Source organism: Lissotriton helveticus, chromosome 1_1 (genome assembly GCF_964261635.1).
Source record: "Lissotriton helveticus chromosome 1_1, aLisHel1.1, whole genome shotgun sequence".
NCBI lineage: Eukaryota > Metazoa > Chordata > Amphibia > Caudata > Salamandridae > Lissotriton > Lissotriton helveticus.
The window spans coordinates 104,262,995-104,279,726 of record NC_136057.1 but is presented as its reverse complement, the minus strand read 5'-3'; the positions used below and the strand labels follow the sequence as shown (position 1 = coordinate 104,279,726).

The window sequence follows — 16,732 nt, the reverse complement described above, 5'->3', positions numbered from 1 at the left end:
TCCCTGCCTCACACCTCTTGAACAAGGGAAGTGATTAGTTGTGTTCCCCTCTTCATTAAATCTGACCTGTGCAGCGGTGTTCTGGTGGAGCACTCTCAAGATATTTATCACACCTGGGTCGACACCGAGCTGTCCCAAACATTCCCATAGTTTCCTCTGATTAACCCGGTCAAAGGCTGCTATCAGGTCCATGAAGGCCAAGTACACCGTCCCCTTACTTGCCACGGTGTACTTGGCCACCAGGTGGTATAGATTAAGACATTGGTCCGTTGTGGATCGGCCATTTCTAAACCCATACTGGGTGTCCGAAAAGATGTCATGTCCCTCCGCCCAATCTGTCAGCCGGTTAAGGATAACCCTTCCCAGGACTTTCACAGTCAAGTCTATTAACGAGATCGGACGGTAACATTGTGGGTCGCTCCTATTCCCCTTTTTAAAAATCGGGACTATAGTGGCCAAGGACCATGACCTGGGCATCCCTGCTTCCACGGCTGTACTAAGAACTCTTGTGATTATAGGGGCCCCGAGGTATGCCTGGCTCTTAAAGACATCTGGCGGGATCCCATCGGGGCCTGGGGCCTTGTTACAGGTCAGCCCGTCTATTCCTGCTTTGATCTCTCCCAGGGAAAAGATGATCTGCGTGCTGATTGCGTTTTCTACATCTGGGCTCATTGAGTCTTCCGAGCCAGCATAATTGTAAAGGCCTTTAAAATGGTCCTCCCACCATTCTGGGAGAATATGACAGACCACATTTGGTTTATTTGATTCCTGGAAGCAAGGATGGTTAATTACTCTCCAGAATTCGTTCGTATCTCTGCGCTCTGCAGCATCTTTTAGTGTCTCCCATGCCTGATTCTGAAGCCTGGTCTTACGCTGTTTAATGGCCCTTTTATAATGTGCCCTGCACTCCACCACTTTACTCTTATTTTTGGGGACGGTTTTAAGTGCTAGCTTCAGTTCTCTCTGAGCCAGGGTGCATTCATGGTCAAACCATCTAGTGAGGAGTGGGTCAGGTTTCATCTTTTTGCCCCTCAGTAACCCGTCGATATGCTGCGCTGTGCTCTCAAATGCGCTGATCAGATCAATCCCCTCCACTACTGGGTCTAAGCATTTCCAAATCTGGCTTTCCGACTTGGCGAGTAGCGTTCTGTAAAACGCTTCCCCATCTATGTTCTTCCATCTCAATCTCCTGCCCTGATCAGTGGCTTGAACTAAGCCACTAGATTTCCCTTGAACGGGCTCAGTCATTGGGTTAGTATCCCTGATGGATAATGCCAGTGGGTTATGGTCACTGAAAACGCTGACCTCTATGCTGACATTCGTAACCCTTCAATTAAGCGTGTTAGTTACGAATATATAGTCAATGATGGTATCCCTTCCCCTACCTTTAAAGGTTGGGATGACTTATTTCCCCCCATTTTGATAAGATGCATCGTGGGTATGAGGGCGTGTGAACCCAGGATCTTGCTTAATTCCCTGCCCTCTTTTGTGTGTTCTAAATGCCAACCTCCACAACATTGGACTCCGCCAGATCGTGACCGAGCCCACGCACTCAGCAGGACACACCCTCGACCCCCTCTTCACTACAGGAAGCTCCATCACCTTCAGCTACACCACCGAACTCCCATGGACCGACCATCGTTGCGTCCACTTCACCTTCAGAACACCCACCATCCACAGACACCAGCACCTGCTTCCACAAAGAAACTGGACCAAAATCACCGATGACCAGCTCACCTCCTCACTCAACAACTCCACCCCAACCATCGTGGAAAACGACGACCCCAACACCGCAGCCCGAACCCTGCATAGATGGATCTCGGACAGCACCAACACCATAGCCCCCCTCAAGAAAAACAACAATACCCGTGCCAAGAAAGCCAGATGGTTTACCACCGAACTTCGAGAGTCCAGGCGCACATGCCGCCGCCTCGAAAAGGCCTGGAGAAACACCAAATCCACAGAAGCCCACAGCAACTTCAGAGCCGCCACCAACGCCCACCATCAATTCATCAGAGAAACGAGGAAAAAAGCGATTGAAGACAGAATCTCCACTCACGCACACAACAGCAAGGAACTCTTCAGCATCATCAAGGAGTTCGCCCAACCCACCAGCCAGTCTACTGACATCCCTCCCTCACAAGACCTCTGCGACAAACTCAGCATCTTTTTCCACCACAAAATCATGAGCATCTACGACAACTTCGATGAAGACAACCAACACACTGAACCCTCACCAACCACCCCCGACACCCGGAAACCAGCAATTGATAACTGGACAGCCCTCACCACCGAAGACACACTGAAGACAATGAAGTCAATCCACTCAGGGGCCCCCACGGACCCCTGCCCCCACCACATCTTCAACAGAGCCGCCAACACCATCGCACCCATGCTCCGCCAAACCATCAACCGCTCCCTGGCGACCGCCTCATTCCCCGACGACTGGAAACATGCAGAGGTAAACCCCCTCCTAAAGAAACCCTCAGCGGACCCCACCGACCTCAAAAACTACAGACCCATCTCCCTGCTCCCGTTCCCAGCGAAAGTCATCGAGAAAGCCATCAACAGCCAACTCGTCACATTCATTGAAGAACACAACATCCTCGACTCCTCCCAATCCGGCTTCAGAAAAAAACACAGTACGGAAACCGCCCTGCTCGCCGCAACAGACGACATCCGCACCTTACTGGACAAAGGAGAAACAGTAGCCCTCATCCTCCTCGACCTATCAGCGGCGTTCGACACAGTCTCCCACCGCACCCTAATACGCAGACTCTACGATGCAGGAATCCAGGACAAGGCCCTCGAATGGATCTGCTCCTTCCTCTCCAGCAGGACGCAGCGGGTCAGACTCCCCCCTTTCCTCTCGGACCCCACACCTATCACCTGCGGAGTCCCCCAGGGCTCCTCCCTCAGCCCGACGCTCTTCAACGTCTACATGGCTCCACTTGCCCCCATTGTCAGAACCTACGGACTCAACATCGTGTCATATGCAGACGCCACCCAGCTCATCCTCTCCCTATCCAACGAGCCCAACACCGCCAGACGCAACTTTCGAGAAGGCATGGAAGCCGTCGCCAAATGGATGAAAAACAGCTGCCTACAACTAAACGCCAACAAAACAGAAGTACTCATCATGGGCCCAAACCCCGACGCCTGGAGTGACACCTGGTGGCCCACCGCCCTCGGAAACCCGCCAACCCCCACAGACCACGCACGCAACCTGGGAATCATCCTGGACTCCGAGCTCAAAATGGACCGCCAGATCAACTCTGTCTCATCTTCCTGCTTCCACACCCTCCGCCTCCTTCGTAAGACCTTCAAATGGATCCCCCTCGAACACTGAAAGACAGTCACTCACGCCCTGGTCACCAGCAGACTCGACTACGGCAACGCACTCTACACCGGAATAAACAAAAACCTCATCCGCAAGCTACAGAACATCCAGAACGCCACCGCAAGACTGGTCCTCAACCTGCAAAAACACTGCCACATCTCCCAGCACCTGCGCACACTCCACTAGCTCCCCGTCGAGGCGAGAATCACCTTTAAGATGCTCACCCACGCACACAAGGCCCTCCACGGCACCGGACCAGCATACCTGAACAGCAGACTCAAATTCCACGCACCCCAAAGGACCCTACGATCAGCCCAGCTTTCCTACGCTGTGGTCCCCTGCACCAGAAAGACCAGATCGGGAGGCCGCTCCTTCTCCTTCCTCGCGGCCAAAGCATGGAACGCCCTTCCGCTCCACCTCAGACAGACAACATCGCTCCCCATCTTCGCAAGAAACATCAAAACCTGGCTCTTCGACAGACCCCCTCCTTGATGGAATGGAACCTGCACCCCCCCAAACCCCCCCATCCCTAGCGCCTTGAGACCCTTACGGGTGAGTAGTCACGCTTTAACAAACTCCTGATTGATTGATTGACCCTTATTAGTTGGGCATGAATCCCATTCTCCCCTGTCCCATTTCAGGAATGGGCATGGGTGGCAGTTGAAATCGCCCACCAAGATCAGCTGGGAGGATACGTCCCCTGCCTCCTGTATACCAGCCAGCCTGTTATCTAGCTCCCCCAGTGTTAACGTGGTTTTTCCCACCACCATTGCATTGTAGAAGTTAATAAAAATTAATTTTAGTCCCTTCTTGCAGTGCCTAATTCCCTGCATGGATTCCGAGTCCCAGCCCAAGTCCCTTGCATAGTCAGGTCCACATAAATATTTAGGCCGCCCTTAGCGCGTCCCATGGTGGTTTTGCGTGCCGGGTACAAAAAACATTTTATATCCTTCTAAGTGAGGGGCAGTGATGTTGATTTCCCAGGTTTCCTGAAGGCAGATGATATGAAATTTCCTGATAAAATCTAGCCATTCTTTATGTGAGAAGTGTGGCTCACTGGTTAGAGGAGGCAGACCCTGAAGCAGAGGTCAGACCCGGGACCAGGGTTCAATTCCCGACGCGGCAGGGTCTTGAGCCCAAATGTCCACGGACTCGATAATTCTCGCTTCGGTGCCAACTCGAATCACGGGTTCACACTCTGCAACTCTGGGCAATAGCTTGCTTAATCTCCACTACGGCCCCCCCGCGGCGGGATGCCTGGCTTTCACCTTGGGGATGCCCAGTACGGGTTATCTCACAGGGAAAAAGCCAGGACGGGTTCCCAAAGAAAGCGCCTTGAGACCTTGCGGTGATAAGGCGCTATATAAGAACCTTTGACATGACATTTGACATGACATGACATTTTGTATTTTAGCCGATAATCCTGCAATATTCCATGAGACCGCTCTAATCTCGCTGGTTGTAAGGTTATCCATGTTATTCCCCGTGGTGCCCTTCCCTAATATTAAAAGTGTCTCCGGCCGCCTTGCCAACAGTTCATTTCCCTCCCTCCACGCTTCCGCACACCCTTCCAGAGAGGTTGGGTTACTTTCCTCTGTTGTATATACCATTCCCTTTGCTTCAGTCCTCAGTGGGCTCTCCTGAATTATTGCTTCTTCAGGTCCCTCCCCTTCCCCTTGTCAATCTAATTCGTCCATTGTAAATGCATTAGCAAGTGGCACATATCTGTTGGTTACTGGTTTGGACCAGTCTTCCCATTCTGGGGTGTTCATTCGCCGCCTATAGCCTGCATTACCTACTTCTCTGGCTGTGTCCCTGTAAAAAAAACTCAAGGGCAGCATTTTGATGCAGGAGCCACCTTCTACCTCATTGGGGCTCCACTGCCTTAAGGAGAGCAACTCCCTAACTAGCTCTTGGTATCTAAAATTTACAATTACACAATCTCCCGCGAACTTCTTCTTATTAGCTCCTATCCAAGCCACCCTCCGTGCCATGAGAATGTGGCTATGATGGAATGTACTTCCGTTAATGTTTTTGACCATCCAGTGTGCTGCCTTGTTAATCTGGGTTCTTGTTGTTTCTTCTCTATCCTGGCTCAATGTTGGAAACCCTGTCAGTACTATAGTGTAGGGACAGGATGCCGGCGGTAGATCCAAGGTCTGTAGACCCTGGGTACTACGTGCATGGTCAGATGAGATTGGGATTGGAATAGTGACAGTCTTTCTCTCCCCATTATGTGTGGTAGCTGTAAAGGGATTGGAAGTATTACTTGGCCCCGAGCTTAATTGGTTCCTAGTGTTTTCCCTTTGTCCCTCCTTGGCTACCTCGTTCCCACATATAGGCTTGCCAACGTTAGAGTTCCCCTCCCCTATTCCCTTATTGCTGTTAACTGGCTCCAGGCAAGGCAAGGACCCTGTCCTCTCATCCGCCGCCCTTACACTAGTCGCGGTGGGTTGTCCCCTTTCTTGATCTAGTATCCTGCATATTTTCCCCTCTAATCTATTTATTTCTTCGAGCACTGGCCCTAGTTGTGCGACTAAAAGTGATTCCAGCTTTAACTCTAGAGCCGTAACAATTCCCTGGGACTAATCCACTCCTCCACAATTTGGGCAACTTTGACATGCTGTGCTCGCGGCCCCCCCCATCTTTGTTAGTCTTGTCCCCCCTTTCCGTTTGGTTGTAATTTTGGGTCTTGTTGTGTGTGACCCTCCCTTAGCTGAGTTACCAGTAGCCCTGAAGACAACTGGTGGGGCAACTATAGGGGCGGAGTTTGTAGTGAGTAGGAACTTTTTGGAGCGTGTCACCACTTCCCTAACTGACCCTTGTGAGGAATCTGATTCACCCATATCCAATGTTACTAGGGCTATCCCTTCCCCCAATTCACTCATCTCCAGTGACCCTGAGGGTATGGCCGCATGCCCATTTCTTTCGCCCATAGGCGTTTGTACTAGGTTTGAATCGCTTCCCGTCTGCTCATTTGATTTGGCTAACTCGCCAAACCTTTGTTCTAGCGAGTTGGTGTGAACTTGTGCCTTAGTGCATTGAGTAGATGTAGTGTGTACAGTGTTTGCTTGATCTGAGGGGGTGTCAACTCTGGGGGAGGGGCAAGCCGCTAATTTGCCCAAAGAGGATCGTTTCCGTGCAATCAAGGTGTGCAAGGACAATCGCTTTTCAGTCAACTGTATTTCATGTGTGAGAAGGGACTCTGCTCTCAATATAAAAGCGTCCAGGGTCCCCTTCACTCCTCCCCCCACCCTGGTCTGTGTGGGTTTACAGTTCGCCATACTCGGGTCTAGAAAGAATCCTAGCTTTACTCCAATGACAAGAAGCAGTACCTTAAGTAATCTCTCCACGGACAAATGAGCTGTCAATCAGTTGCCCTTCCGGAGACTGCTAGATGTCTGTCCCCCCTGGAACGTTTGCCAACAATAGGCAGATCCCGTGGAGAGTCTTAAGGGGGTGGCCCGGCCCAGCCTCCTCTGGCCCTGAATGGCCACAGATGGCCGGCCCTTTGCCCGGGCTTAGCCCGTGCCTCCCGCGCGCGTCCCGCGACGCGGAGGGAGCGCTGCTCCTTTGAGCGCCTCCGGGCGCGGAAGTGGGTGGAGGTGGGCGGGGTGATGCAGCAGAGAGAGTTCTGGGGGCTGTAGTCTCCTCCCTCGGCGGCTGCGTGGTGTTTCTGGCAGCGGTGGCGGGGGAGACCAGCAGCCGATGGCCCACAGTGTTGGCGGTGCGTCAATGCTGGTAGGAGGTCGCCAGTGATCGAGTGTTTGCCCCAAAGAGATTAGAAACCGAAGCTCCCGCTCCACAGAGGGAGCGCCACTCCTTTGAGCGCCTCCGGGCGCGGAAGTGGGCGGAGGTGGGTGGGGTGATGCAGCAGAGAGAGTTCTGGGGCTGTAGTCTCCCCCCTCGGCGGCCGCGTGGTGTTTCTGGCAGCGGCGGCGGGGGAGACCAGCAGGCGATGGCCCACAGTGTTGGCGGCGCGTCAATGCAGGTAGGAGGTCGCCAGTGATCGAGTGTTTGCCCCAAAGAGATTAGAAACAGAAGCTCCCCCAGTTAGTAAGAAAACAGCATAAGTCTTGGCTGCTTCTGCTGCACCCAGAGTCTTGTGGGTCTTTTCTGTCCAATTTTTCTGTCTGGAAAAAAATCGTGTCCTGTTTTTCTGCACCCGGTAAATCCAGGTGCAGAAAAGCCTAACAACTGATAATCAGGTGGAATAAAATGAACACTTGAAAGTACTCCTTAATTTCATTGCCCTTGATTCATACATAGTTGAGGGATAGGTCTAGGCATTGTCCTCGCAATACACAATAGATTTGCGTGCGGCAGAGGCCAGAGCTCAAAAGTCAGGATACCAGATACAAGTAGGTGGTAACTCAGGGCAGGGGGAAATGCCTGTTGTCCGTAGAGGGGAAATTCCCATCCTAGAAATCTACATTAAAAATTCATTAATAGTATTCTATTTTAAATATCTGTTTGGTGCCAGTCCATTTGACTTTAATTTCTGCTTTTGGGATTCTATGTTACAAGTCCATAGGGTACATGTATCCTTTGTGAGCTTAATAAAATGTTGGAAATTCTACAAATCCTCACTCCTACATCCAAGTACTCTCAGGCTACCATTCTACACTCTGCTCTGTCTGAAGAATAGCACAACTTTTTCAAAATTCTGCAATTCTGCATTGATATGGCTTGCAAATTATTTTTGGGGAAATTTACATGTATTAACTATTTAATTTTAATACTATAGGTGATTGAAATTACGGACGAAGAAAGCAAGATTTAGCACTAGCCAACTGAATGTTAGTGACATGAGGAGGATTATTTTGAAAAACATCCAGCATTCTAAGTTTAAACAATTTCCAAAATCTAGGTGTGGCGAGGAAGTGGGAGCTGAGGAAAGTACTATGCCTGTAAGTCTCTAATTCTGCATTTCATTAACCCAGAGCAAAGTCATATATGTCCACACCGCATCAGAAATAATGCCAGAAAGACCAATCACCACATCCTCATCTGAAATATTATCAGAAAGACAAATTGCCTCAGCATGACAGAATAACGTTCATCTAAAGCACGCATGACCTAAAGCATCATGTAATTCCAGAGTGGCAGCACACACTGCATAAAAGAAAGATATAACAAAAGGTTTCTTCTGCCAACCATCAAAGAAAAGACACTGAAAGAAGACTCCGAAGCTGACACGCTAACAACCAAAAGATTGGAAAATCACCTTTGTTCAACAACCGTTTTTAACCCGTTGCGCAAGTTTGCGACTATATGCCTTTGGATATAACACCTCGACCCACTCTGCTCACTCTGGCGAAAAACTTAAAATTTCACCACTTTATTGTGTTCATGACCATCTCAGATTGTTTCCTTTTTATTGTGTACTGTTCTGTAATTCTATGTAAATCGCCTCAACATTATCTGTTGTGCAGGAGTGATATGTAAAACTGTTAAATATAAAAATGGATTAAGAGAGCACCGTTGCGCTATAGCTAATGTAAATAAATCCTCGTCTTCAGAACTACAATCCTTAACCTTACACCAAACATAGAAAGGGTAAAAGGAACTGATGTTCTGCGACTGGTGAGCCACAATATTACTTTGCATGTTCTAATGTTCTCAGTTACTGCCATTACGCCAGTGCAAAAAGGTACTTCTCAGTTTAATCATTAAATATCAGACTAACACCTTATCACTGCATTGCTAAGAACCTATACAAATAGATTTGAGTAAAACTTCGGTCACAAAATAAGTTGTTGCCGCAGAGGCTATAACCAAAAGACTGTTATCTGCTATAACATTTCGACAGGTTTTAAAGGGCTGCATTCAGACATATTTTACGACAATTCAAGTGTTAAGAAGATTACACACAATTTCTTTTAGAGATAAATGCTGAACATTATCTAAACAAGCCCGATTCTAAAATCGGGTTCACTCTTACCGTGGCATATAAGCAAGAGAAAACTAAATGTAGAGATATTAACTCTAGGAATACACCTTATAAAAACACGGGCTGTGAGAACAAATTCAGTGTTAAAACCCGCCTCAATCAAAGCAAAATAACCCAAATTTGGGAAAAAAGTTACCTGTGCCAAAAAAGATGCAGCCATAAATCTCATCTCACTGAATTTGAGAGAATGCACACTGGGAAAAACCTCTCTCAGTGCTCTGAATGCCAAAAAAGTTTCAGAGATAAATATTATCTCACTGAGCATATGAGAATCCACACTGGGGAAAAACCTTATCAGTGCTCTAAATGCCAGAAAAGGTTTAGCTTAAAAGCGAGTCTGTATCGACATGTGAGATTCAGCCATAAATCACATCTCACTGAATTTGAGAGAATGCACACTGGGAAAACCCTCTCTCAGTGCTCTGAATGCCAAAAAAGTTTCAGAGATAAATCTTATCTCACTGAGCATATGAGAATCCACACAGGGGAAAAACCTTATCAGTGCCCTGAATGCCAGAAAAGGTTTAGTTTAAAAGCGAGTCTATATCGACATGTATTAACCCACTCTGTGGAAAAACCTTACCAGTGCTCTGAATGCCATAAAAATTTCAGTGAAAAAAGAGACCTTACTGTACATACAAGGACCCACACTGGGGAAAAACCTTATCAGTGCTCTGAATGCCAGAAAAGGTTTTGTAAAAAACAAAGTCTTTCTCTACATGTATTAACCCACACTGGGGAAAAACCTTACCAGTGCTCCGAATGCCAGAAAAGGTTTTGGACAAAAAAAAATCTTTCTCAACATGTATTAACCCACACTGGGGAAAAACCTTATCAGTGCACGGATTGCCAGAAATGTTTCAGAACCAAAACCTGTCTCACTCGGCATAGAATAACTCACACTGGAGAGAAACCTTATCAGTGCTCGGAATGCCAGAAATGTTTCATTGACAAAAACACTCTCACTCATCATATAAGAACCCACACTGGGGAGAAACCTTTTCAGTGCTCTGAATGCCAGAAATGTTTCAGTGTAAAATTCAGACTCACTGAACATACAAGAATCCACACTGGGGTAAAACCTTATCAGTGCTCTGAATGCCAGAAAAGGTTTTGTAAAAAGCAAAGTCTTTCTCAACATGCAATAACCCATTCTGTGGAACAACCTTATCAGTGCTCTGAATGCCAGAAATGTTTCATTGAAAAACGCTATCTCATTCTGCATATAAAAAAGCACACTGGGGGAAAACCTTATCAGTGCTCTGAATGCCAGGAATGTTTCAGTATAAAAAGTAATCTCACACGGCACATGAGAATCCACACTGTGGAAAAACCTTATCAGTGCTCTGAATGCCCAAAAGATTTCAAACGTAAATCACTTCTAACTGCACATGTGAGAGTCCACACTGGGGAAAAACCTTATCAGTGCTCAGAATGCCAGAAATGTTTCAGTGACAAAGGAAGTCTTTCTCGACATACAAGAACCCACACTGGGGAAAAACCTTATCAGTGCATTGAATGCCACAAATGTTTCAGTGAAAAAATCAAGCTCACTCACCATATAAGAACCCACACTGGGGAAAATCCTTATCCATGCTCTGAATGTCAGAAATGTTTCAAAAACAAACTCCGTCTCACTCTGCATATACGAACCCACACTGGGGAAAAACCTTATCAGTGCTCTGAATGCCCAAAAGGTTTCAAACTTAAATCACTTCTAACTGAACATGTGAGATTCCACACTGGGGAAAAACCTTATCAGTGCTCTGAATGCCCAAAAGATTTCAAACTTAAATCACTTCTAACTGCACATGTGAGATTCCACACTGGGGAAAAACCTTATCAGTGCTCTGAATGCCAGAAATGTTTCAGTGAAAAAAGAATACTCACTCGGCATACAAGAACCCACACTGGGGAAAAACCTTATCAGTGCATTGAATGCCACAAATGTTTCAGTGAAAAAACCAAGCTGACTCACCATATAAGAACCCACACTGGGGAAAAACCTTATCAGTGCTCCGAATGCCAAAAATATTTCAGCCGTAAATCTAATCTCACTGCACATGTGAGAATCCACACTGGGGGAAAAACATTATCAGTGCTCTAAATGTCAGAAAAGAATCAGCGGTAGAGATGGTTACATGCACCATAAGAAAACACACCATCAAAAATACTTCAGGACTCCAAGTGCCAGAAAAGCATCAATTTTAAACACAATCTCACTCTACATGAGCAGACACACACAGGGAAAAAACATTACCTATGCTGTGAATGCCAGAAATTCCTATTTGATAGGTACAGCCTCACTAGGTTAGTATCTCCCCGTACGCCTGGACAAAACAGCAGATAGCGCGCTGCAGGGCGAACTAGCTGCCAACGCAATTGTGTTTTAAAATTCCCGTTTTTCTATTTTGTTTAATTTAATTTGTTCTTACCCTGTTTTTACTCGCACCGAGTAGTCCCTCCACCTGCACTATAATTGTAACTAGCACCGCGCTTTGTCGGGTCCCTCGAGTCACCTCACGCTTTTGGCGGCCATCTTGGGGGTAGACTTGGACGCCTGGCGGCGCCATTTGGGTTAGCAGACCAGCTGTCACAAGGACACGCTGACCTGCATATAAAGGTGCCCCTATTACGCGCAGCGCTTGCGCGCAGCTTTTGCGCAGTAGTAACGCCGTAGTAACGCCAGAGTCACGCCAGAGTCCAGCCCGTCCGCGCTAAGGACGGGCTAATAGGGCGGGAGACTCCGGTCCTTGGCTGTATCTGATATGTCTCTGGCAGGTCCTTTGTATTCTTACCAGGATCTCACCCGTCTGAGACCTGCACGAGTACCATGCCATTTTTCTTGCTCTCCGGAGACTCTTCGAGACGCTTTCTACTGCAACTGTTCGAACATCTGTGGTAAGCTCTCGAAAGTTTGCTCTACTAGGCCCCCCCTGTCCTTGCCACTTCTTCTACGTTGCCTCCCCTGAAAGATTCGGGCTTTCTGATTAACACTAGATCTCTAGTGAAAAATAACATCGCTTTTCGTGATTTTGTCACAGCAAGAAAGCCCATATGGGTGTTCCTTACCGAAACCTGGGCCACTGAGTCCTCTGGTCCTGACTTGGTAGAGGCTGTGCCGGAAGGATATTCTCTATCCAGATTGGATAGAGTGGGGCGTAGAGGAGGCGGCCTTGGAATCCTTTACAAGACCTCCCATACTTGTCACACCACTCAACTCTCCAGGCCCACCGACCTTTTTCAAGCCCTCCATTTTCTTACAAAATCTCCCGATGCTGCTCCTTTTGTGGGCATCCTGGTGTACAGACCTCCTGGGCCCAGGACAGATTTTAGTCAATCTCTTCTTAACATCCTAGAGCCCTATTTCGGATCTGCCAATCTGACCGTTTTGGGTGATTTAAACTATCACTTAGATAACCCTGATTCTAAAGATTCCTTGGCCCTTTTAGACTCAGTATCTGCATGTGATCTCGTGCAACTTGTCAAACAGCCTACTCATCAGGCGGGCCATATATTGGACGCGGTTTTTTCTAATGATGATAGGCTCAAAATAGGCGATCCCATCCCATTAGCCTGGTCCGATCATTTTGCCGTCCCTTTGGAGTTTCGGGTCGCCTTGATGCCTGCAAAGACTGGTGTCCCCAGTCAAACTATATCTAGGAGGAATCTCAGGAAAATCACGAGCGCCACGCTGGCACCACTGATGCAAAATTACAATGCTGATCTTTTTGAGGATGTCAGTATAGCTGCTTCGGAATTGTCTAAAGCCATTAGTTCAGCAGTTGACGTGCTAGCTCCTATTTCTTCTTGCTACTCTGCAAGAAAGAAACCCTCGGCACTCTGGTTTTCAGAGCCTCTTAGGCTCATGAGACAGGGGTGCAGGTAGCAAGAAAGGGTTTGGCGGACAAGCTGGAATATGAAGAAGAGGGATAAACACAAGAAACTCCTCAAGGAGTACAAGACGGAGATCATCAGAGTGAAGCAAGAGTACTTTGCTAACCTGACAATGGCTCTTTCCTCTCCCAGAGATCTTTTTAAAATAGTGGACTCGCTTTGTACGTTACAGTTGCCGGACCCTGTCGTAAGCACCCAGGAATTCTGTGATAAAATCGCAGGATTCTTCCACTCGAAGATCGCAGAAATCTATTCGAATCTTGAACTACAAAGATCAGTCACCCCTCCTCCGCTGGTCCCCTCCTCTCTGCTCTTGAAGGAGGCTCTATTTACCACCTCCATGACTTTGTCCGAGTTTCTGCCTTTATTTTATCAGGAGCTTGACCTGCTCTTTAGTAAGATAAGGTCAGGGTCCCCATTGGACCATGCCCCCTTAAAGTCCTGAAGGAGTGCAGAGATTCCTTACTGCCCTTCCTGCTGGAAATCATGAATAGGGCTATAAGAGAGGGCACTTTTCCATCTCAATGGAAGAGTGCGGTGGTTAAGCCCCTCCTAAAGAAGCCTACACTAGATCCTGAGGTGCTCAAGAACTATCGCCCCATCTCTTTGCTTCCAGCTCCCGCAAAGATGATGGAGACTTATCTAAATCAACATCTGTCGGCTTTTCTTGACTCCTCGGGTCTCCTGGATCAATCTCAACATGGCTTTAGGAGGCATCATAGCACTGAGTCAGCCCTCACGGTCGTTCTGAATAACATCCGTACGGAGGTAGACCAGGGTCATACCACCGTCTTGGTCCTTTTGGACCTGACAGCCGCCTTTGACACCCTATCCCCTTCGGTTTTAACATCTCGCCTGAGGGAGATAGGGGTGGAAGGGGCGGCTCTGAGTCTGCTGGCCTCCTTCTTGGACCAGAGGGAACAGAGGGTTAAGGTGGGAGAGTTTCTATCTCCATCCCTACCTGTGCAATGTGGGGTCCCACAGGGGTCGGCGTTAAGTCCGACCCTGTTTAACATCTACATGACCCCGCTTGCCAGGTTGGTTAGATCTTTTGGGATGGAGGTAGTTTCGTATGCTGATGACACACAGATCTTGGTGTCCCTCTCCCACCTGAATAACTCCTCACCGTTCAACTTTAGGAACTGCATGGAAGCAGTGTCCCAGTGGATGATTTACAATTCACTAAAGTTGAACGGTGAGAAGACTGAGATCTTGGTGTTCGGCCCAAACAACAACATCTGGTCACCTGAATGGTGGCCGCCTTCCTTGGGGACCTGTCCTACTCCTACAGAGTCGGCACGGAACCTGGGAGTATTGATTGATCCCGCCCTCTCCATGACCCTGCAGGTCAACAGAACTGTTGCTGCCTGCTGGGGTATTATTAAAATACTCCGAAAAATAAAACATTACCTGTCTCCTCAGGCGCGGAAGCAAGTGGTGGTAGCACTTGTCACTTCGCGACTTGATTACTGTAACGCCTTATATACCGGCATGAATAAGAGCCTGATACAGCGTCTTCAGACAGCCCAAAATGCGGCAGCGAAATTTGTTCTGGGTTCCCCCAGATTAGCGTCAGCAACAGCAGCTAGGAAGGCCCTACACTGGCTTCCTATTGAATTGAGGATCATCTTTAAAACGCTCTGCCTGACCTATAGTGCACTCTCTGGTAAGGGGGCAGGGTGTGTTAAGAAACTACTGCTACCCTATATATCGGGCAGAGACTTACGCTCCTCTTCAAAGAACCTGCTGGTTGTACCCCGCTTCCGTAGGAATAAATGGGGCGGTAGGGCTTTCTCTTCAATTGCCCCGAAGTTATGGAATACCCTTCCTTGTGAAATTAAATCTCAGTCTTCCGTTTTGCTTTTTCGGAAAGCATTGAAAACATGGTTGTTTGCAAGGGCGTACCCGTAGTTACTGTTCTCCTTTTGTTCTTATGGTTTTGCTGTTAGGCGCCTTGATGCCTTCGGGCTTAGTTGCGCGATACAAGATTCTTTTCATTTCATTCATTTCACTAACCATAAGCGACTCCATACTATTGAAAACCTTATGAGTGCTCTGAATGCCAGAAAAGCTGCAGAGAAAAATGCTATCTCACCATGAGAAACTCCACACTGGAGAAAATCCTTTTGCCATAAAAGCTTGAATCTGAAAGACAGAGTTATGCTTCACGAGAGATCACACTCTGGGGAAAAACCTTATGAGTGCTCGAAATGCAAGCAAAGTTGTGGTCACAAATGACTTCTCACTTGTCATGAGTGAACTCACACGGGGGAAAAAAGCCTTATGTGTGTTCTGAATGTCAGATAAGGTTTAATCGCAAATACAATGTCACTTCACATGAGAGAATTCACACTGGACTAAAGCCTTATACAGGAGGGGAAAGCCAGAAACGTTATACCCAGAAAGGAGATCTCACTAAACATGAGAAATGCACCCACACAAGGTGAAAAGTAAGGCATATCTTGTGTTGCAGAAAAGCTTCTAACAACCCGACTTCACATGAGAGAGCACATATTGTAGTTGCAATAGGATTAATCAAGAATTTCTTGCAGGATAACTTAGGCTGCCCGCATGCAACCTTCAAAGCAATTTCAGGCCTTGAAAATGTTTTAATTGCATCAAAATCCACAATTTGACTATCTGAAAGTTACAAAACTCTCAAGGTCTTTACTTGACAAAGAGAAGTGTTAGTACTTGCAAAAATCAACTAATTACTACAAAATTCACAATATTAATGTCTTAAATTTTCTCCGCCCACCCTTGTTTCTTAACATATGACTGAAATCTAGATTTTCATGATAAGATTAGGCCTAGGCGTTGTTCCTCAATGAAGAACTCCGCAAAGTGTCAAAAAAACTCAACCGCTCTACGCGGAGTTCTGCGAGCAGCGGAGTGTGTTAAGGTCATGCAGTTCGTGGGGATTTTGATCTCCGATTGTTAGTCCCACCCTGTAAAATTAATCGTGAATGGCACCATGTGCAGCGCAAGAGGGTGTAGCTGCTTCTACTCGAGCGGCAGCTTTGTTAATGCGAAGGAAGGTTTCTCAACGCGAGTGGTTGTATCCTGCCGCGACTACTCGCATTGAGAAATCCGACGACGAATCTCGCCAGGAAGTTGATTTTTGCTCGCCAACTAGACCTTGACAAGCGCGAGCAAGGAAAAATCCCATCAGGAGGTGGATTTTCCTCGCTCCAGTACATGGCGTTGAAGAGCACGAGCGTGGAAAAAAACCTCGTACGCTCCACAGCGAAGAGTTTTTAGGAACTCCGCAAGCTCCGCTGATTACGGATAACTCTGCCAGCGGAGTTCACCGTATACGAAAGCAGGAAAACCTAACATACCAGTTACTTACCTTCGGTAACGCTCTTTCTGGTGGATACTCCTTTACCTGCAGATTCCTCACCTTGTGAGTATTTCCCACATGCCAGGATGAATCCATGAACTTTAAAGCAGTCCTGCTGCACGGGGGGCTCTCCCTCAGCAATGGGAGCCCTGCACAGGCAGGCGCCAGCATTGTCCTTCGGGCGGCGGCGAGCGCGGGA

At 47.7% G+C, this 16,732-nt stretch overlaps 1 protein-coding gene and 1 long non-coding RNA gene across 2 annotated transcripts in view; both read left to right on the top strand.

Annotated features, from left to right (window-relative positions):
• The window catches only part of LOC144767969 (uncharacterized), an 82,539-nt gene extending 73,791 nt beyond the window's left edge, over nt 1-8,748 (top strand). Inside the window, exon 3 of the long non-coding RNA XR_013598401.1 lies at nt 8,088-8,748. This is a non-coding gene — a long non-coding RNA (uncharacterized LOC144767969). The remainder of the gene's footprint in view (nt 1-8,087) is intronic.
• Nucleotides 8,749-9,762: 1,014 nt separating this feature from the next.
• LOC144759149 (uncharacterized) overlaps nt 9,763-16,732 on the top strand; it is a 51,371-nt gene continuing 44,401 nt past the window's right edge. The window contains exon 1 of the mRNA XM_078646470.1: nt 9,763-11,358. Within this exon, the coding sequence (XP_078502596.1) occupies nt 9,763-11,358 (1,596 nt within the window). The remainder of the gene's footprint in view (nt 11,359-16,732) is intronic.